The following is a 23,149-nucleotide window of genomic DNA, read 5'->3' as shown; positions in this document are numbered from 1 at the left end:
GTGAAACTACATTTCCTTGCTTCTACATTGCCACTGACATATTCAGTGGTATAGCTAGAGGCTCCTTACAAGATACAGAGTATTTACAAGTATAATAACATACATAAACATGTCAATCTATGACATGTACACAGATAGGGTTCAAAATCGGCAGTATGTTCTGATGGAACTGTTATCGGACTGGAAAAATATTTGAAGAACAGGGGAAATCGTGACATCAATAAAGCAGCTTTTAAATTCACCAGTAATGTCTCTGATGTCAGGAGGAGAGTCAGATGTCTTTAAAGTATAACATGCCTATACTTGGGTGTATATTATGCATTTTTAAATGAAAAGATTTATTACATTATTGAAATAGGAAATCTATGCATGTAGGATCTGGAAATAATAAGTAATACATTGCACATACACACACAAAACATTATTTAATGTTTCTTTCGTTAATCCAGAACTTCTACCACTTCATAACTGCTGTTGTTACAGATTTAGCAGATCTTCCACATTACAGTATTCCTCTACATATTTAAAGTTGTAGCTCTTGTTTCACACACAGCTCTATTCTTAATTGACTCCACCATGGAGTAAATGAGAAGAAAATGAAAAGATAAATTACACTAATGGAAGGAAATGAAGCGTGAAAAGAGACATTCTTCCCAGTATTTTCTAGGATGGAGTGCACTGGTAAATTGAAATACAACAAGGATCTGGCTTCTACGTAAGACAGATTCAGCCATGATTACAGAGAACAATGTCATTTTAATACCAGGCATTTGTACAACAAGACATGTAGTCATTTCATTCCTTTTTTGGCAGACAAAGAGAAAAAAAAGCAAAGGATGCTCAGAAGAAATCTGAATAAGGGAATGAAAATGGCTTATGTGAAAATACAGCATATAGTAGTTGATTACCAATTAAACTACATTCAACCTTTTGCCATGGAGTTCAGATTAGTGTAAGGGTGGCTCGTTTACCCCCTGCAGATATATACAGTAACTCATGCAAATAGTGATGCTGGGTAGATCAGGTTTTGTTCTGCTCCAGCTAAAGGTCAGGTCTTATGAGCTTCCTAGCACCATTAAGACACAGTTTGTTTAAAGCCTGTCTGAAGGACAATGCTCAGCGAACTGGAACACAGAAAGGCCGTAATAAATGAAAGGGAAAAGTTATGGTTCCGCTCAATGAAGTCAAAGGGCAGATGGAGGATAAGAGCCTGTCTCATTTCAATATGCTGTTATGCTCACGGGTCGAAAGCCAGACCAACAGTAAAAGGAAAATGTGATGCTTTGAAATTGGGATCGCTGCACAGGCGTGTATGTACTATCCCATGCATCTTGACTTCAGACTGTAAATTACTGTGTGAGGGATGAAACGGTGACCTTTTTGTTTGTTTGGTTTGTGTTTGTTTCCTTTGTTGTTCTTCCAACCAGTGCTCACTTAATTTCATTTTCTACATTTCCTTACCGCTACCTTAAAAAAAAAGATTTCCCCTTCCTTGCACCTGTCACACCCACAAACCAAATTAAATTATCAATTAATTAAGTTGACTAATGGAATCATTCATCACTTTAAGCCATTATTTCATATAGTCTTTCCTCATCACTTCATGCTAACAAGTGAAAAATCTGCAAATACTGCAAGAGTTCTAGCAAATGTCATCGGTAGAAACTTTTCACCTTAGGTGTTGGAAAGAATTCATGAGCTCAACCTCCAGTAAGGGCCCTAGACGGAGTCATGTAGAGAGATCTGAAGGCGTCCTATCTGAGCCCAGCGGAAACTGTCTATTGATTTGCTTGTCTAGTGGCCCTCTGTAATAATAAGGAAATAAAGCCCTGGATATAAGGAGATTGATGTCAATCAGCAGCCTGCCTCAAGTGTGGCTTGTCCCATCTTATTAGCGTTCTCTCCATGCACTGAGTGTTCACTGATGACTCCATTGATATGCAACTGAAGAGAGGAGGCTGTCTGTTGCCATCTTGAGGAGGGTTCCCCTGTGATTGCTCACTCTTGTCATCTCAGTCGGTGAGGAATGAGAGATGCTCTGAGAGATGAAATATCAAGGCAAAGTCAGAGCTTGTACCTCTAGTCTAAATGTCACACATAATCAGAATGGCTAGACCCCCTTTAATTATAAACAGGTCAGCTGAGTTATGAGTTATAGGTCTGCAAACATCCTTTATAATTTTAGAAGTCTCCAGCAAACCTTGTTTAACTTTCTCACTGCTTCCATTATATTGAGAAAAACAAAGGAGCAGCACAGTTGAGATGTGGTATGACATCCTGTTCATTGTCATACCTTATCCTGTAAGATATCTTTTTAAGATTTAGAGTAGAGCTACGCCTTTCTTTTTAACAGTTGTTAACATGCCAGGGTGCTCTGTGCAAATTAAAAGGATAAGACTATTTCTTGCCAGAAAAAAACAAAACAGAGAGAATTGTGTTTTTTATAATCACCACAACAAACATGCTCGACTTTAGAACACCCACACTGGGTTTACCAAACCCATCCAGGTCTGCTTTGATAATTTCATACATGTCATGCATGTCAGATTTGTCTTCATCAGTAATTGGATAGCTGGTAATGATGGATGAATATTTAGCTTCAGTTTTAAGACCAGGTTTAACATTACCAATAAGTATTCAGTTTCTTGAACGTTTTCCACACTCGCAAGAACGTGAACATTCCCCACCCTCGCAAGACCTCAGGCTTCCTCTGAGGCCCTAATATATCCTAAATGTGTTCTACTTAATGCGCTCACAGAAGAAACATTTCACCAAGTAAATTTCCCCAAGGACAATAAATGGTATTTTATTGTATTTGTGCCACCGCTCAGAATAAGATAACAGCAATCTCATTCTGTCATGGTAATTACCACCTTTAATTTATGAATTAGCTCTAATTAGCCCGCTTCAATGTTGTGCGATGTAATGCAGTTACACACATAACCTCTTGAGTGTGCAGCATGGTATCTACTTTTAGCTTTTGGCTCCACTGCACTAAATTAATTGTACAATTTAGGTGCAGAACTATATAAAATGTTCCATCCTCTCCTATGGTTGCTACACTTGCAGTAAACCTATAGCCAAACATTTTTGAGCATTAATTTAATACTCAGCACAGCTTTTCACAAACAAACATCTGTCATCTCTTTGTGATTTTATTCCTTGCCTGGGACTTAATGCAACTAACGTGGAGGGGTTAAATATGACCGCATGACACCCATCCTGTGAAACTGACAGAGCACATCGAGATTGTTCTGACAGTACACTGGTTAAGGCGGCATATTACAGTACATCTATAACTGATTGGAGTCGTTCAAGCACAATCAATTTAAATTGGCTGGCAATAGGGTGTGATTTTTCTAACTGTAGATGGAAACAGGTGAGAACAGGGCCTGTTTCTGTATAGGGAATCAGGGTCCGACAAAAGTTGTAATTTTTTTGTCAGCTTGACAGTAATAGAAGGTTGGATGAACACATCAAATGAACAAATAAACAGCAATTACAGCATTTGCATTTCGTTTACAGCCTGTCACTGCATAAATATTTGATTTCATTTTTGACAACAACATAAAAAATAGCTGTTCTACAAAAGGCAATTTTCGTTGCTCTTACTTCGGTATGTGGGCTAGTTGGCTCCTTAGTGAAATGTTTGAGATGATTTGGCTGTCAAACACTTTTAAAAGAGGCTGGATTTTGAATTAGCACCATACAAAGCAAAATACAGCAGGTTATGTTTGACAGAAGGAGTAATTCTTTGAACTAAAGTAAATAAATGGGTAGCTGAGGTTATGTGTGTGTCAAAGTACACATTGACTTCACTGTAAAACAATCAGCAAAACCAAACCTGACATACTGGCCATTGTTTTAGAGCCAGTATTGATGGTTTTTGGCAAAGCTGAGCATTCTCTGTGAATATATTTGTGTCATCCGTCAATGAACAGCCTGTTATTTTTCTTGTTTGGTTTGCCATTGTCAATTGTTTAGGCTACATGCGCTTCACACATGAACAATGACAAGTTAATTGCCTGCCATGCTCAAAATGCAGCAGAAGGAGGCACCAGGATTGGGTGCAGTCCCTGGAAAGAAACTATAAATTATTTTCAAAATGGCCTTCACCAACTCAAATTTATATTCGGAAATCATCTAATTTGCCTGGCAAGATCCGCCATTAACTTATGACTTCTGCAAATTTCATCTGTCAGGTGTTTCAGCCGCTGAAATGTACGGCAATTCACATAATTTACAGAAAAGATTAACAATCAGTGACAAGAAATGTACAATGTTTATATTTGCAACCAACAGTTGCAACTTGATGAGACTGATGAAAAGAAGATTGTGCAAATTGGTAATCTCCTGTTTTGTATTTATTGATTTGCATTACACTAATATGCAAGAAATTTCATTCAAAATTCAGTTTCCAGCTCCATTCCCTGAAACGTCAAGTGTAAACATCCAATTAAGGCTCAGAGATGAGAACAGTGTTGTAGCAGTACTCTTTCTCTGTAATCACCACAGTGAGGTCTCCAACCTGTACACATTGATCCTGTATCGATCTGTGTATGAGAAACTCTGGTTTAACCCAGTTCTCCATTCTCACTCTCCATGTTCACTCGATATTCTGACTAAAGGGCAGTAGCTGGATGGTCAAAACCTGACCGACACAGATAGAGACAGAGAGGAGGACAAAGATAAGAAAAAGAAGGAAAAAAAACAAGCAGGACTTTTCCACCAGTTCCACTAGAAATCAATTTGTTGCGGCAATAACAGTAATCCTTGCAACATTACTATTCCCAAGCTTTACTATATAGTATGTGTGTGTTTGAGAATCCTCTATATTTTTTGCAATTATGTGGAGGGGCAGCCTGAAATACTTCAATCATTCATGAAGACCTCCCTTTGCACTCTTTATTCTCTCTGGTAGTGAGATGTGTCAACTATGCTTAGTTTGCCTTTAAAGTGCAGCTTTGGCTTCTCTTGTTGTGACAGAATAAGGCTACAAGAAAATGTTGCTCCTCCATCTTAGAACATCAAAAGGTCTTTGAATTGCTTCTGTCACCAAGAAAGATAAATGGGGTGTTGTCGCGTCTGCCAGTAAAACGTAAAACCATGTGTCAATTCTGTCAGCCGTGCAGGGGCTTTGTAACAAAACTGTTTACTCTTCCTCTTGAATAGCCTGATCAAACTTTTATTAGTGTGCTGGCTGGTGGTAAAACTGCTCTGCATCAGCAAATGTTAGAATAGCTTGCAACTACTCTCCGAGTTTTACGAGCGAAGCAGAGCTGCCCCTGTGCTTTTTCGCTTTTATTCAGAGACCCTTTCCCACTTAAAACGTGAATTAATGTGTTTCATGCTATGGAATTTCTTATAAAATCGATAGACAAATTCAATTCCCCGGGGTGAACATTTGTCTCTCGGCAAGCAGATTTAAACATCTATTTCATATGCAAGAAAGCAACTGTGCTTTCAATCAATACGCCCGAAAACACTCCACTCAGTTGTAGAACACAATATGCAAGCCTGAGCATTTCCAGAACTGATCATATTGGAATTAAACCAATATAGACGATAAATAAAATGTATAATAGATGTATGATGTATATTCTACACAAACCTGATGTGACATGCTACTGTTCATTTTGCACATACACAAACATTGCATTACCATTAACTCTAAGGAACAATTTTCAGTGCACCTTATATCTGTTTTGCTTTCTAGTTAAGGCTCCCTCAACCTCTTGAGGATACATGAGGATGTCTCACTCATTTGCTTCCCATGTCAACAGCATCCTTTCATCTATAAGCATGAAACGTGTGCTGGCAGCTTTTCTGCCTCATTAGGACAAACTGTCACAGAGAATGCAAGCTAATTAAGGTGTCAAAACAGACGGCATTGTTTCATGTAGACACGTGTACATAGACGCCTAAGAGGATTATACAAGTTCTCTGTGTTCACAATTTATCTTAGGTACTTATTCATGCTATACCTCAAAACACAAATAAATTGTCTCATGTTTACATTGCTAGCTTTATGTTAACATTTACAGTATGTTTTTCTATATCTGCCAATTAGCTTCAGTGTACTCACATTCAAAGGTGGGAGATAAACTAGATTAGATGGGAAAAGAGAAAGATGGAGATTGCATTGACGCCGACATGAAAACAAGGACTCATTTTAGTCAGCAGTATTTTTAGTCAGCTCATCTCACCGCATAATTTTAAAAGAATGCCAATTTCCATAGACGTTTTATTTTTATGCACCCTAAAGAGGTGCACTGTATTTTCACCTCTCTATCCTAACAAGACAGAGTGAAAGCCTGCCAACACACACTGTAAAACAGCAAGTCAGCACTGGAATTTCAAAACCTGATGAAAAGCTATTTCACGTAAACGTTCATAAATGAGGCAAAACTCTTTGTTGACGTCTGAGTATGCATAACTAGCAGCCAGCTGGAAGGTATTTGATCATTTTAGGATAACTGTCCCATCAAAGCCACTAAAGACATGCAAAGAAGTTAATCTTTGCTGATGTTTACACTGTCTAGAGCATTTAAGGATTTGCAGTTGTGGGAGCTATCCATTCATCAGATTTCCCAAAGCAACTTATGTGAGGAAAATGTAGCAGATAATGAGGTAAATATGGCAGTTTTGGACTTGTGGTGAAATCATTTGGCTTCCAAAAACACTTACACTGCACAGACTGATTGGCGGGGCTGTTCTCCACGAGCTGTTAAAAGATATGTTGATGTTTAAAGGGATCCTTCAAATATGGTTAGAGACTTATAGGTGAAGAAGCATTTAAGCGAAAAAGCAATGGCTCCTTTAACAGATTTTATTGATCAGTGATTTAGGCTGACAGGTGTCACTCTTTACTTTAATAATCAGGTCGGTATTGTTTACTTCCTATCTGTGGTATTACCTTTTTTATTTTGGAAATATCTGTAATGAAGGATTAAATGCGTGCATCTGTCTGAAGTTGGTTATTTTGTTATTAAATATTTATATAACTGATCTAAAGTTGGAGCTCAGTCTGTCTTTTAAATGGATTAGCAGTGTCATTGTTTAGGCCATGGTAAAATGGCAAAGTACCTGCAGAGAACATCTTATGCTTTGCTTTTACAGACTAATGGATGTCATATAAAAAGCTCTGTGTTCAAAATTGTGTTGCCAAGCATCTCTCCAGCGAATCAGGATAAATCCATTTGTTTGCTTTAGTTATTAAATGTTCTTAATCTGTACATATTAGTGTTTTGTGGCTTACATCCACAGGTCCATCCAATCATTTCAAGTTTTCTGACTATTCACTGACTGACTATTCACTGGTTGAGTGGTTCCTCTATGCAACTTTGCACTGCATTGTGTTTGAGTGGTGTCTTTGTGTCTAGGTGAGGTTGAAAAATCCAGGGAATAAGAATACTAGCCTACAGAAGGAGGCCTTTTTATCCTTTTTACTAGACTATTTCTGCACAGTGCCTCTCTGCGCTGAGATTCCACTGCCTGAGGGGTGTGATTGTGGAATTTATCTTTGATAATAAACTGGCTTTCTGCAAGCTGCTACTCACCACAGTACTAATCAGCCACAGTTAACTTAAATGTAAGAATATAGCTTGTCAAGTACAGAAAGAACTGAAGCACTGAAGATGCAGTTGAAAATATATAAATATATGTGTTCTTACTACTATCATATTATACTGTGCTTTATTTGTTCTGACCTACATATGCCAACTCATTAGATTATTTTGCTGTCACTAAAGCTTCTATAACGGACAGTAAAAGGGATTATACTTAGTATTCCACCATCCCTGCTACCAAAGCCACACATATGCAAGCATGCGCACACACACATAATGAACTGATAAAAATAGCAACAAAATATGTGGGGAAGAATTATACAGGAGGACAGCGTCTCACCTCATTAGGCATAAATTTGGTAGATTATCGTCTGGCAGCCTTGATGATTCAATAATGAAGCTGTCAAAAAGATATGCTGTGTATTGCACTTTACTTTTATAACTTTCGGACCTGTAATATTTTTTTTAACACAACCATGTTATCTTTATTCCTTCATTTTCAGGTCCACGGGAAATTAATGGCATCAGTAAGAGGACACTGGATCCAGACAGGGATCTCTTCACACACCCTTCAACACAGGACACAGAGAGTGAAGTCCACTTGGTCACCACCGCCTCGCCGATGAACAGCCCCAACCACCGTCCTGTCCTAAAGGGCCTGCTACTTCACGAGCACCTACTTACAAGAGACTTCGAGGGGGACCAGCACTTTTTCAGAAGGGATGGCTCTGTGGCTGCATATCCCACCATGCCAGGCTCTGTGGCTCGTCCAGATGTTGGAGACCCTGTCACTCAGCTGGTGCCCCACGAGGATGCCCCAGCTTTCTCAGACATTGCCACTACTGCCACTGCAGCTGCCACCTCCCCACTGACCACATTCTTTCCCACAACACCAAGGCCCTCCACGTTTTTCCCCCAAAAGAGGCCCTCTAAGGACAAGACCAGTGGGTCAGACAAGGTTGAGCCAACCACAGACTCCCTCACAACTCAAGTAACACCAAATAATAGAGGGTCAGTCACTGAAAACAACCCAGCAGCTTCCTCATCCTTGCAGAGAAGTCAGCCTCGGAGTTGGAGTGCTTTTCCTGTAGAGGCCACCCTTGCACCTTCCTCAATCAGGATGGAAAAAGGAGAAGCAAGAGAAACAACACTGAAAAACAAAACCAGCCTTGATCATCCTCTCCCCAATCTAACTTCAGTGTCTCGAGTAGAAGGTACTACTACAATGTCGACAACTGTTATCACAACTACCACCATCACTACCTTGCACACATCAGGTATGTTTTCTCTGACTTTAAAAGATGTAACAGGCAGAATGTTCCAATGACTTTGTGAAAGAAGCAGCGGCAACATCAAAATAACTTTTTCCCCCCACTGGGATTTCAAAACTGAGAGTATCTCTCCCCGCTAAGATTTAACACGCGGATCCCAGAGGGCAAGAAAATTAAGCGTCAGGTCATCAGCATCACTGCTGTTCATTTCGTATGCTGCACACAGCCTTTCATCTTTCCACCAGGGATAACAGAGTTGCTCATGTGTCAAAAACAATCTGATTTTCCCTGATGTGTCCTGCCTGTCCTTTCCACTGGCCACAGAGGGCTAAAGGCACAGATGAGCAGTACGGAGAGGAAATCTGCAGAGATAGTTAGAGGGTTGCAAGGCCACGGAGACACAGGTGGGCTGTCAGATGGATCAGTGGTCTGGGAAAAAGGGAATCACTTGTCTTTTTACTGTCTCCTACAGAGCCATGCAGTCTGAATTTCACTGACCCTGAGGGTAACATCGAAGTCCTTCAACAACCTGGCTCTGGAGTGGAGTGCAACTACTTGATTACTGTCTACCTGGGATATGGCATTGAGGTTCAGGTCAGTGCTCACAATAATGTTGTTATTAGTCAGAACATGACATACGATAAAGTGATTAAGTTCAAAATTGCATTATCAAACACTAAAGATTAAATATGTGACCCCAGATAGGGGCTGCAGAAACAAGCTGTATCATACCACTGATATTACCTTGAAAGCTGATGAGGCGAATGTGTTTGCAAAAAGTTGCTTACATATTCACACATCCAGCAAATAGAGAGCAACCCATTTAATTGGTAAACTATGCTGATGAGAGCAGTGTAAATGAACCAAAACACCAAAGTTATGGGCCATAAAACCAAAAAAATAAGGTGAAAGATGCTATAAAACCCCCACGAGCTTACTTTACAAGTAATGTCAAGCATTGTTATTATGAAATATAATGTACTATGAAATGTGATGTTTGATTTTTTAAGTTCAATAATGTTGCACAAAAGGGTTTCATAAAAACAATGAAGAGCACTGACATATTTTGGTTTAGTCTTAGCTGCTAAGAGTATTCAATGCTCTTGTGTGGGTTGATAGAGATAGACGGGCAGCAAATTGCTGGGGTGAGTGGGTGGATGGGGGCACCAGGGACGGGGTCTGTCTCAGGTTGAATGTTTGCTCGGTAAGTCTTTTCACAAAAGGTTATAAAAATTAACTGTCAGTGTGTGTGTTCCTTGGCATTTGCAATTCCTCAAACGCCTCATTTACCACTGGAGACTTTAAAATGTGTGAGCTTTGTCTTGCTGCCTCTGGAGGGCTAAGATAAGTCTTGACAGAGTATATGTTTGAAAGTGTTTTTCTCTGGAAGCTTCCTCCGGGTAACTTAAGTAAATCTTTAACCACTTACAAACACAGTCACACTTACCTGCACATGTGCATGCACGGACACACATACACATCTACTTCCACGGATTCTCCAGTGCATTTGGCAAAACGTTTCTTTGCATACTTTAAAGACCACAAGGATTGAAAGCAAGAACATGCTGACATTTTGTCCTCTCATATCTACCAGGACTGATTAAAAAAAAGCCATGCACTTCAGCAACTCCATGTGAACAAATGGGGCCACTGTCTCTCAGCCTCCTATTGCTAAACTGATAGTGATCTGATGGCAAACTATACCGACAAGTGCTTGGCAAGGCTGAAGGAAATGAAGCTGAGGTCTCTGTTTCTGGCAAAGACATAAACCGAAGATGGAAAGATAGAAATTGAAGTCAAGCATGTGTCACACCTTATGATCAGCGGTGTGTGAAGCTCTTGGGCCTGGAGGCTATCCAGGTCTCAAGGTTTTAAAAGGAACGAAAGGCGATTACAAAATAGACTTGTGTCGGGAGCAGCAGTGTGTTCAGAAATTGGTATGCAAGTGGGAACATTTTTACCTCACATTTTGTTTTTACACTTGGATGATTTTTAGTTTTCAGCTACTTACAATTTAAAACTTCTTCCCTCACCTGTGTTTAATTCTTAAAACACAGGGGACAACAAGGACACACATTTAGATGCTGCTCAACACAATTTTACCATTGGACAAGACTTATCTGACACATGTAAATGTGTGCTGGGACACACTCACTCACACACAAGCATGCAGAAATACACAGACAAACCAGGAATTGAAATCAGAAAGGTGAAGCAATGCAGAAGCAATATAATTAAAAATTCAAATAATTCTCTCAAATTCAGAGTTAGTGCTTGGCCAGTGAGCTGCTGCACCATGCCTTTGCTCCAACCTGGCTAATATTCTCTGTCCTGCACCCATAAATACTGTGTGGTGTGTTGGTCAGCCACCCTTTTTAATCCTTTTTTGGCATTTTGCCTCAGTTCACAGTAGAGAGTGACAGGAAACATGAATAGAAGATAAGGAAATGCAACAGAGATTCCCAGCAGGATTTGAACTGCAGGCACATTATGGTTACATGGTCACCACTGGGCACTGTCCCTGGAAGCCTCTATCCTTTTTAGTTAAAAAAAAAAAATTCTATTTTCGCTTTTTGTTAGATTGAGTGTTTCACCAGCATGAAAAAGTGCTACACTATATTGGAAATGGATTACAAGAACAGATGACAATGCTGATATGTGAAATTGTAATTTTTCTGCACATATGGCACTCTAGTCCAGGGGCTGGATTGCCATATGTGCATAAAAATTACATTTGAGATTGTATACATTTAATAAAGACTTTTTTTTTAATTCTCTGCAGGCCACACAGTTTATACACAGACACATGATTGCAGGGTATTTTAAAGATAATATGATCCGTATTCACATCATGAACACTGTTCTTGCTAAATGGGTATATTATAAAACAGCCCTTTATTATATAACAGCCCTTAATTAACAGAAGCAATAGATGCTTTAATGAGCAACTCAATCATTGCTTTGCATGGCAGTTGATTTACACAAATAAACAGCAGCAAAACATTCCAAATGGATCTATTAATGAGCTCAGATCAATACTGTCTTTTCATCATGTTTCATGTATGTTGTCTTGACGATACTAATCTCTTTTTAATCGCGGCATCCAATAGCAAAAGAGAGATCGAATGGTTGTTGTAGCGAGTAAATTGATTGCTTCCACTTTTCTGATTAGCTTATTTGCCATCTTCACACAACGATCTCTGGAGGGATCACAGACTTTCCCCCCAACCCATTTCTGTGGACAGATTATGCAAAGTTTTGCAGATTTGTGGCCTTGATTTTACTGATATTTATTATAAAAAACAAATATATATATCTTGATGTATATGCAAATATTTCAAATATTGACTTTGATTAACTGGGATTTGCTACGTTTAACTGTGCAAACAATGTGGTGAAATGCTCATCAGAATCAGAATCAAATTTAGTAAGTTTTCAGATACAAGGAGATATAAGAGTTTAAAAAGGGAAGAAGCTATTCTTGTGGCGATAAACCTCAGCCTCTTGCTGGGGGAAGTGTTCGAAAAAGTTTATGTCCAAGGTGGGAGGAATCAACCATGATCTTTCCCGCTGACCTGAGTGTCCTGGAGGTGTGCAGATATTGGAGGGACAGTATGTTGCAGCCTATCACCCTGTTAGTAGAGCGAATGACAGACTGCAGTCTGCCCTTGTCCTTGGCAGTGGCTGCAGTGTACCAGATGGTGATGGAGGAAGTAACGATGGATTCATTGATGGCAGTGTGGAAGTGCGACATCATTGGCTTTGGCACGTTGAACTTTTTCAAGCTGCAGCAGGAAGTACGTACATCCTCTGCTGTGCCTTGCTGGTGAGGGAGCTGCTGTTCAGCTCCCACTTGAGGTACTGGGTGATGATGGTGCCCAGGAAGCAGAAGGACTCCACATTGTCGACTAGGGTTGGATTCTCTCTGAAATCCACAACCATCTCCACTGTCTTTAGAGCGTTGAGTTTTTTGGCAACAGGGGGCATGTGTCAGGAATTTCCTTTTGACTTTCAAATTGACAGTAGAACTCATTCAGGTTGTTTGCCAGGCCTGAGTCGTTAGTAGAGTGGGGGGCTTTCAGTTTGAACTTGGTGATCTGACTGAGGCCCTCCCAGACAGAGGCCGAATTGTTTTCTGAGAGATGCTGTTGGAGTTTCTCAGAGTGCAGTCGTTTAGCATCTCTCACTGCCCTGTTAAATCTGTATTTAGACTCTTTGACCTTGGTGCGTGATGGCACACAGCTGTCCTCACAGTAGTTGATGATTTCTACCAGTATGCAGGAATCAAGAGGAATATGATGCGATCAGTATCCCAGTCCAGCGTGGGGGACGACAAGATATGCACTATTGATTGTAGTGTAACAGTGATGAAGTGTAAAGTATAGTGTTCTAGTCTCTGGTCGGGCATTTAATTGGCTGAAGGTATTTAAGGAGTTCATGGCTGAGATTCCCTTTGTTGAAATCACCAAGGACGATAATGAAAGAGCTTGGGTTTGTCCGCTCCACACACAGTATCTCGTCAGTGAGCATGCGCTGTACCTCCTGCATGTCTGCCTGCGGTGGAATGGTGAAATTATGCTCCACGCTTTAGAGCAGAGGAGTCGTAGGTGGTTGAAATGCATGTACTTGTTTTGGTAGCTGTTCTCCATAATGGAAGGGAGTGATCATTATAGCAGACAGAATAGCAGACTGCAGCTGCGAAAGAGGGGAAATCAGGTGAAAGTAAAAATCTGAAGGACAGATGCATTGACTTTTATAATAAATATTAATGTTGGTGTACTCTACCTGTGGTTCTGTACAAAATAATATATACAGGTTTACAGTGTCTGTCTTTCCCCAAGACGCCACTGATCTCCACCACAAGCATTCACAAATATCACAGAGATTGGTGGGGAATAAATAAGAAAGATCAGACCTTTTCTGTGCTTAGTCAATACTCTTTTCAGCAGCCTGGCAGCTTGCAGGAGAGGGAGGATGAAAAATGTATCAGGAGAATTTACTGCCCTCAGCCTGACTGTTCAACCCCTCGGCCACAGCTAACAGCATATAATGCATTACCCCATCTGGTGATTCTGTCCACATTATGATTTATTTGCAGAATAACTGCACAAATATTAGGAGGCTAATGTTTTACCAATGTTTAGCACTGATATTAATTAATAGTGTAATAAACTGTATAGTATAGTCTTTAGTATTTTTTTATTTTTTTTTATTTGTATGTTCTGCACCTTTGGGTACATTAAAATTATTGTATGAGGTAATGTAATAAGAAAGTAACTGTTTAACAGGTAGAGAGCAAATTATGAGTCAGTCAAGATACAAAATATAGATTTTTGTTTGACATTGCTTGCTATTATATTAATGATGTATAGCTTTGAACATTGAGCATGTCAGTGTTATATGGAGGAAAGCTTTATTTCAGGGTTCAGTATCTTCACTTTTCTTGTCCTTGACACACTGTAGTTAAGTTTAGATAACAAATCAATATCATCAAATACTTAAGATGGATGAAATTAAACATGACTCATATCCACAACCATTTTTATTATTTCATAAGCATATCAAAACAGATGTGAAGCTCAATTTCTAATCCATAATTTCAAAGATTCATATTCACCTATGAATTAGCCTTAATGGGACGTGGGTCTTATTTTCACTGTATAAATACAAATGGAAATGGAAATGATTATCCTGTGAATTAGTGACATCTTCAGCACATCTTATTTCTATCCTTCATATCTGTCTCTACCTCTCTGCACAGTCACTTTTGCAATACGGTTTTAGAGGACAGATGGGGGTTTTGGAGCTTTTTTCTATTTGATCAAATAAATCCGGTGGGTTAGCAAGCTATCAGCTCTTTCCAGGCCATCTGTCCCGCTCTGATTTCTCTGTCTCCTCCGCTGAGTGATCTACCTACCTGGGTCTCATGGAGTTACCATCTGAGCCTCTACACACAGGTTGTCCCAGCTCTGTTTAATGGGGGCCATCCTGCACTCTTGCGAAAAGAAAATGCATTTGTGTGGGAAGGACTTCATCCTTCTATAGAGAGCCATATGAATTGTAAACAAAACCACTTCTAGAAAACCAACAAACCCCCTCTTTATTAAATCAAAGGCTATAAAGTTTAAAGATTTGATTAACATCATGTAGAAGGTTAAAAATCTGACCTGGCTAATCTAAATCTAAAATTGTTATGTTCAAAAAACAATGAATAAGTCTTAAATTTGAGTTAGTGTGCTGTTTTGAGCTGCTGTATAGCATCTGTCTCTTTATGTGTGTTAATGCATGTGTAAAAAAAAAAAAGAAAAGAAAAGAAACTGTATATATGCCGACTAGAAAAACCCCCATCTAATTCATCTCTTTCTATTTGACTGAGACCACTTGATAAATTTCAGAGGTTAGGAGACCAGATGTGGCCAATTTCTCCCTCTGCCACAAAGGCTGATTGGGCGAGTCTTTCCATTTTCTGACAGTTTTAAAGCAGCATCATTCAAGAAGATGGTGGGGAAGGATTTAAGGTCAATACTGTATATCTAATCTTTGTTCTCTTCTCCATCCCTCTCCCAAGTCTTTCACCCTCTCTTTTTTCCTTATTTTTTTTGTGCTGTTTTTATCCAGATGTCATTTGTCTAGCTCCTCTACCCTGTCTCAATCAGTTCCAGTTCTTGTGAGGAAACCTTTCATTAACAGAACACAGGAACAAATACTTTCTGTATAATTTATTTTTCTAAGACTGTATTTTATTCTTCTGATTGTGTTGGTTAAAACAATGTGTGACAGTTAAATGTTCAAGCAGGATTTCAGTAATAAGGAAATATAATATAGTCACAATGGTAGATGGTAGATTTCAACACTGGAAATAGTCTTTTGGCTTTGCTTTATGATGAGTTATAAAATGTAACAGTGTCCATCAAGTGAAAGAATACACAAAGCTTGTTTTGTTGTTTTAGTTAATTAGCTTATAAATATCCAACAAAGGCCTCGAGTCTCAGTGGGGAAAATTATAGCTTCCAAGTTTTTCATGCTCAAATGAGTAAATATTGTTTTGGACAATTCCAAGCAAAGCAAAAATAAATCTTAAAAACCAAAACATCTAATGAGCTCAAGGCTGCACATTGTAATTAATTACTCCTAAGGTGAGCACAAAGTGCTGCTGAGGTGTATCATCAGTGAAATTCCCCTAAAAGGATTGAGATGTTACAGAGCTTGCCAAGTGTTTATGTCTAACCTTGACTCTGGGATTAACAATTGGTAGTTGATGCTGCCTCTGCGACCACGCTCTTCTGACTCCAATCAATAGTCATGTTAATAAGCAGCACCGACACTTGACACACAGCCTCCTCTCATTGCCGGGTGAATTGCTGTATTGATCTTTGTACTATCATTTTAATTCCAGTATTTCTCACAAAAGAAGCAAAATGCACACGGCATTGACCCTGACTGAGTGTGGCTGATGAGGGAGGGAATTAGATTTGTTTTGTTGCTGTTCAGTGAACACTATAGCTTTCATCAGATGAAAAGGGCGAAAAAGAATTGTTACAAAGTTTCCACTCTTGACATTTCTGTAAAGATAAGAGTTTTTCTTTTTAATACAATCATGCGTTCCTCCTCAACACTGACATACTAAAATTGGTGCTATAACAAGGCAATAAACATGATCTGTCCATTCTGTGACTTTGGTCCCCAGCAGCGCAAATGACACAACACGTAGCAGATATGTTGCAGAGAAACTCAGCCTGACTGAGTAATGGAGGCCAAGACAGGATTACTGCCTTTAATCAAGTCGAGATGAGGCAGAGGGAAGCCTTCATCATGCTGTGTCTTGGGGGAGTAAGGCAGGACATAAAGAAGCCCAGTTTGATCTTGATGAGCTTTTTAGGGTGTCAGGGCTTTGCTGAGATGAGTTTTCATGGGGCCCAGCGATCCCGAGAGGAATGCTTTCAGGTGACACTAATTGCTCCTCCACCCAGCTAGCTGTCATAAGGGGAGAAGACTCTGTCTGGCAGTGGGCTATGTTCTCTCCAACTCTTTCAGTGTCATGATGAGGACAGGAGAGTAAAGATGCATGGATTTGTGCAAGAAAATACGAAAAATAATCAGCAATGCATGAATTTAAATCTATGCAAAACTGCTGCAAGTAAACTGAGATGTCAGGGGAAGAGAGGCACCTCGAAATGAGGCGGATTTATCAGGAAGTAAGAATCTCATCTCATGAAAGTGTTTCAAATGCAGGGGGTCGGAATGATTGCTCGCATGTCTACAGAGAAGCTTCTGGTGGTTAAAAAAGAGAAGATAAGATTTGAGACAATGGTCACTATACAGTGGTAGCATTTGTTGATCTCAGGAACAAAAATGGGCAAGCATAAATGTGAAATTAGTGACAATGAGCAAGTTAGTGTTGTATTCAGCCGCTGGCTCCGGCACATTCTCATTAACATTCATTTTGCTGATTGGTAAGGATCCATTGTTTTAGACAGCCTGGCAAACAAGAAATGGCCTTGGCTATTTTATGTAGAGGTGAATGTTCAATTAAGATAACGTTTTTCATATAATGAGCACTGGAATAAGTCTGTTTTTGTATGAATTTATCAGGAGATACACAAAAACACCAACTGGGTGAACCAAGCTTATTCACACTATGATTTAGAAACGTGTGGCTGAGATAGGGGGAGATGAGGTAGGTGCTCGAACAGTGTGTTTCACTGTATAGGCCAGTGGCTTTTATCATAGTAATGATGACACTGCAGCTGGCGAGTCCAATGGCTGTTGATTAATTGCTCCCAACAGCAGGGTCATTTGATTTCCATGTATAGTGGGATCATTTTGATTGCATACTACTCATTTCTGCATCAGCAATGGCTCCTGTGAGTCAGTGTAAATGTTCATTGCAGAGCACCACCAGATGTTTTCCAACAGTAAATTATCAGTGAAAGCCAGCCTCTGTGGACAGCTAACTCATACCGAGTGCTTGCAGATAAATTAATAAATGAGTGAATAAAGATTACATGCCATGTGTAAAAGTCTAATTTGTTTGACAGATTGTTTATTTGAAAGCACCAGGAGAAATATATATATTTTTCTTGTCCAAAGACCATTTTCAGATAAACAGTATTTCTTTATGTTTTTTTTTAAAGCAGACAGCAACCCCCTAATTGCATGATACAAATTAGCCTATTTAGTTGATCTATTATGTGCAGTAGTGGAAGAACAACTCAGGTCCTTTACTTACTCTTACTGCAAGTGGCAATACTACAATGTAAAAGTACTAGTCTTACTTGAGCTCACTTAAATAAAACAACAAGAATATTATCAGCAAAATGTTCTTAAAAGTATTCAAATGAATAGTAGTCTTATATAATGCATCAGAAAGGCCACTGTCAGTGTTATATTTTAAATGTTGTGGTATATCATTACAGATGCATTCATGTGTAAACAGCATTTACTGTTGTAGTTGATGAAGGTGGAATTATTGTTGTAACAGTTTACTAAAATATTGGGTAGTTTAAATCTATAATAATGCATCATATTTTATAAATGTTTTGTATGTAAAATCTTAATTTGCAAAGTCGATAGAGTCATCAGATGGATACAGTGGCATTGACAGCGTTTCCTACTGAAATGATCAAATTAAAAGCAGTGGCAGGCTGCTTTCTGTTTTGATGTGATAAGCTGGATCTTCACTTCTGCTCACTGTTTACTCTCATAGTTTAAGACTGCAGGATACTGGAAGCTCCCTGCTCTACAAAGGTCAAGGCAAACACAGCAAGATCAAGGCATTCAATCCTGCAAATATTGTCACCCTTTGAAACCTTTATTTTAGAGATTTTCTTCCATCTTTTGTATTCCGAGCACAGTGCCTGGACTGTCAGTTGTACTTTGGCCTTGCAGGATAGTCTGTTCATTGTAGTGGTTTGATTGAAAAGACAGTGACTAGAGGATAGAGATGACCCTCTCTCCTCTTCTCTCATTTTGATTGGGCTTTGAATATATGTATTTTACTGGAACACACTTGAAAATAAAGAGCACTTTCCCATAGGACAGTCTTGTGCACGCACACATACACATGCACACACAGACTTTTGGGGTATTTGCATAGACTTACATTCATTTCCTGGAGACTAACCCTAATTCTAACCACTACTTGCCTAACATCTGGATCCCACTTGTTATGTATATGTTGTATTCTGACTCCAATGCGGTTTTGTTCATTCCTGTAACAACTGACCAAATTATCAGCATTGTAACAATTTGGGATTCAGCTTTTCTCCCCAGTTGTTCAAGCTGTCCTCAATCAACTGGTCTTAAGTCTTGTTTGTGTCCCTGAAAGTGATTTAAGTCAGTCCCTCCCACACACACACACAGATGTGTTTCCCATCACTTCAGAGGACATTCATTTCTTACAGACTTATCGTAAGCCTAACCTTAACTCAACCCTAAACTTAACCTTAATTTTAAACCAAGTCTTCACCCTTAAATTAATTATTTATGCTCGGGGAACTTGCTTTTTGTCCCAATAAGGGAAGCGAATCCCCACAACATGACTTTGTAAACACATTTTTGTCCCCACAACATGAGGAATACCTGGACCCCACACACATGCACGTATATGTGTAAGAGAGAGAGAGAGAGAGAGAGAGAGAGAGAGAGATATACAGTGAGAAAGCAGTCCCTCTGGGCATTTGGCTGCAGTACTGGTGAAGATAAGGTAATGATGTCTCCTGACATGGCCAATGATTCATAATTGAGGTAGGACAGCTGTTGCTGGCTGTACTGACAGGTCCCAGGGTGGATGACAGATGATAGGGCCCTCTGGGGCCAAACTATCTATCAGTCCAAATGTTCACTATCCACTATCTGCTTGCCCTGTCCTTCATAAGCCTCCCTGGTATATGTAAACCAAGTGGTCACAGACTCAGCCTGTTTTACATCACTAGCAGAAGTTGAATGAAGTTGCTGCAGTATCACAGTGTGTACCAGACATGAGGTATAAAAACTGTGCAATTAGGTGCTGCCTGTAATAAATAACCAATAAATACTACTGTGCAAGATTGATGTAATTACACTACTTAAATTGTCAGGAATTCATAACTTTGTAATTTACCAGTTTTGTCTGCAATCTGCAATCAATAGTATGACCAAAGCCTAATTGAATTTGACTGTAAGAATATGAAATGAAAAAGGTCTACAGCACAGACCTGGTCACCCTTAGTTACCAGCTGAGTCCTAGGAATAACCAACAGAGCCCCATTTATTGATCTAAGGGAACTCACAGGCGTGTAAGGAGTCAGCAAATCAGTAATATATTTTGAAGCAAGGCACTCTAATGCCTTTAAAGTCTGCAATACAATTTTAAAATCGATGCAAAAACAGTAAGCCAACATAAGTTAAATTAAACAAAGTGTTCATATCTCTTGATGCAGCATTGTGCAACAATTGGCACTGGTCGAACTCTTACTTATATTAAAGTGCATTATAGTAGTCCAGGCAAAAAACAAAACAAAAGCATGTACAACTTCATGTAAATTGGGAGGAGGAGACAAAATTACCTAATTTTAAAGATTTTCTCGGATTTAAAAAAAAATCAGTGATTGAACTTAAAGTTATTGGATTTCTATGGAACATTGAACTGTGTGTCATCTATTTATGAAGAGGATGAAATAACAAATTATACATTTTTTACATTCTCTGTTCCTTGAAAATGTTTCAAGTTGAAGGTACACAAGACTACAATACAAACAAATAACAATAAATCATGATACAATCAATTATAAAGGTCATTTTGAGTAGATTCTCCAAGGTTTGCAGTTTTCTAATGTAAGCTATCAAATTGAACCCACAATGAGTGAAATTGCAATTCTATATTTTCAGCCTTATTTCTTGAATATTTTGTATAGTATGAATATGAAATTGAAGGAGTTATTGTGCTGCACCGTGGGGTAAATTATGAGGTTATAAGATGAGCAAGTATGCTCAGCCGAACTAACCTAATTTGCAAGGCATTCAGGCCCTCTATATTAGCTGAGACAAAAAGGCAGAAATCAAAAAAAGAACTGTGCCTAAGGCTGTGTCATTGCTGTTGCCCTTGAGAAACTGAGAAACAGGGATTTTAAAATCATGTGACATTTCTTTATTACTCACTGTGACACTGTGGTTTGAGGCTGCCATGTGGTTGTGGTTGGTAACTATACCTAAGCTACAATTGCAATATGCATATTTTTTTGTATTTTCTAAAAACTATAAAGATTCTGTGACAAAAAAGCAAAAGAAAGAAATGCTGTTTGTCATTTTTCATGTTCTTCTTTGACTGTCTGCCGTGTTCTTAGTTTCTTGTTTGAAAACCTCCAGAGTGGTGTTTAATTCTAGTTGTGATAAAGATCAAATCAATCAAAGTGGCTGACCTCATGGATCATTCCAGAAGAAGTCACCTCTAAGCTCAGTCTCAGAGTGTCCATTAACCTCTCCACGCTCATTGTCAGCTCCCCTTCGTCTGAGTGACAGTTAGTCAACGTGACCACATTCATTTTGCTGCGGCTGTTGTGCTATGTGCTCATCCTGCCCACTGTCTCGGCTTTTCCAGGCTGTTGCACTCCTGCACACATATTACTTCAGGGACATCAGACTATGGAGGGAAACACTTTTTCTGCCTCATGGCATACCCGAGACCTGAGCCCACTACCTATGACAGCATTAGCTTTCAGAACATGATATAAATTTCACTGCTGGCTGAGACATCCCATCCAGGGAGACAAAAACTTAAGCCTACCTGGAGGAACCTGCTTTTTTGATCAAATTACAAAACCGGGTGGTATCCAGCTTCTACAGCTCTGCCGCACATCGAGTCTGTGCATGGTTATAGTTAAGTTACAAGGAGACTCTCCTTTCTTTTGTTTTTACACATTTTATTCAGTTCCAGGCAGTAGTGCAGTGGACTATGTCATAATAGATTTGGACCCAATGTCTCTCAGAGGTTTCACTGTCAACCCACTCACACCACTATCAGATTAAAGTGAGATCAGTCTTTTTGAAGAGAGCACACACTTACAATGAGGCCTCTAAACTCAGTAAACTATATAACATACATAAAGATCAAAATCAGACTGCATGGGGAGCTGCCAAAAGGTATATGAAATTCCCCAAATCCGATATTCAATTGATTTAGGTCTTTTTAAAATGTTTCCTAATAATAACAACTCTGCTGTGGACAAAATTAAAGCAATTTTTGGTAAAGTCACATGTAAAGTCACATGTAATGTAGTCAAATTTAAAAACATCCAATCAAATACCAAAACAAATAAACAATAAAAATATAAAATGACATTTTTAAGAAAGTTATCAAGCGAAAAGCATAGACTCCCAAATAACCAAAATATAATATATATAATTATATTTTGGAATCATAGTATACTATGATTCTTTAAATCAATAGAAACACACACTAGAGCAAAGAAAGAACAACACACCAGGAACCAGCTCCGTTAAATAGAAGAATCTTTAGAGTCAAACCAAATCTGGCAGAAATGGAATACTAAATAAAACACAACAAGATCAATATTGGCAATGCAAAATATACACCAAGTGGAAATCTTAAGAATTAGTAATCAAACACAAGCAAAAACCCTCTAGATGCTTCATTAACAGAGCAAGACCTGATGGAAAGCATCCAATTCCTGAAACCTAAAAAGACCTGTAGAGTCAACAACATCTAAAATGCAATGATCAAATATTCTGACCATAAATCCAAACTGGCAAAACTCAAACTTTTTCAATATAACTCTAGCAGTTGGCCCTTTTCCTGACATATGTACAAAAGGTTTAATAAAACCAGTGAATAAAAGTGGAGAAAAATATAACCCAAATCATTATTGTGGATATGTGGATGTGTATAAATAGTAATTATCCATGTAATCCATATATTATCCATATTATACAGAGTTTGAACTACACATAATCCTCCCCCACCAGATGCTATTCAAACACGTTGAAGACATAAATCACCGCTATCAGAACAGCTTACAAGCAAAAGGGGAGGCAGCAAAAGTGCCCTGTAAGGTGTCCCGACGGTATGATAAACCGTGACAGTTTGTGAGGTATAGCTCATGTAGCAAGGATTTTTTTGCAATTGAAACAAGTATATTGATTTAATTTTTATTAAGGATGAACCACTAATGTATGTATATTTCTAAATTGGTTTTATGTGTAAGCCTGTCCAAACCTGTATAACATGCTAAACAGTATGTTAGATTGATAGTAGCTAGCTAGATGTTTACTTAGCCATCTCTATACTAAATATTTAGTACAAACTGTAAACCC

The 23,149-nt window shown here is 38.9% G+C and overlaps 1 protein-coding gene across 1 annotated transcript in view; it reads left to right on the top strand.

Moving 5' to 3' along the window:
- The window catches only part of LOC133993866 (seizure protein 6 homolog), an 82,207-nt gene that overhangs the window by 35,680 nt on the left and 23,378 nt on the right, over window positions 1-23,149 (top strand). The window contains exons 2-3 of the mRNA XM_062432969.1: window positions 8,072-8,845; window positions 9,312-9,433. Coding sequence (XP_062288953.1) covers window positions 8,072-8,845; window positions 9,312-9,433 — 896 coding nt within the window. The remainder of the gene's footprint in view (window positions 1-8,071; window positions 8,846-9,311; window positions 9,434-23,149) is intronic.

The sequence above is a fragment of the Scomber scombrus genome, chromosome 14 (genome assembly GCF_963691925.1).
Source record: "Scomber scombrus chromosome 14, fScoSco1.1, whole genome shotgun sequence".
Classification (NCBI taxonomy): Eukaryota; Metazoa; Chordata; class Actinopteri; order Scombriformes; family Scombridae; genus Scomber; species Scomber scombrus.
Note: the sequence above shows the minus strand (reverse complement) of the source record. Positions and strands in the feature narration are given on the sequence as shown.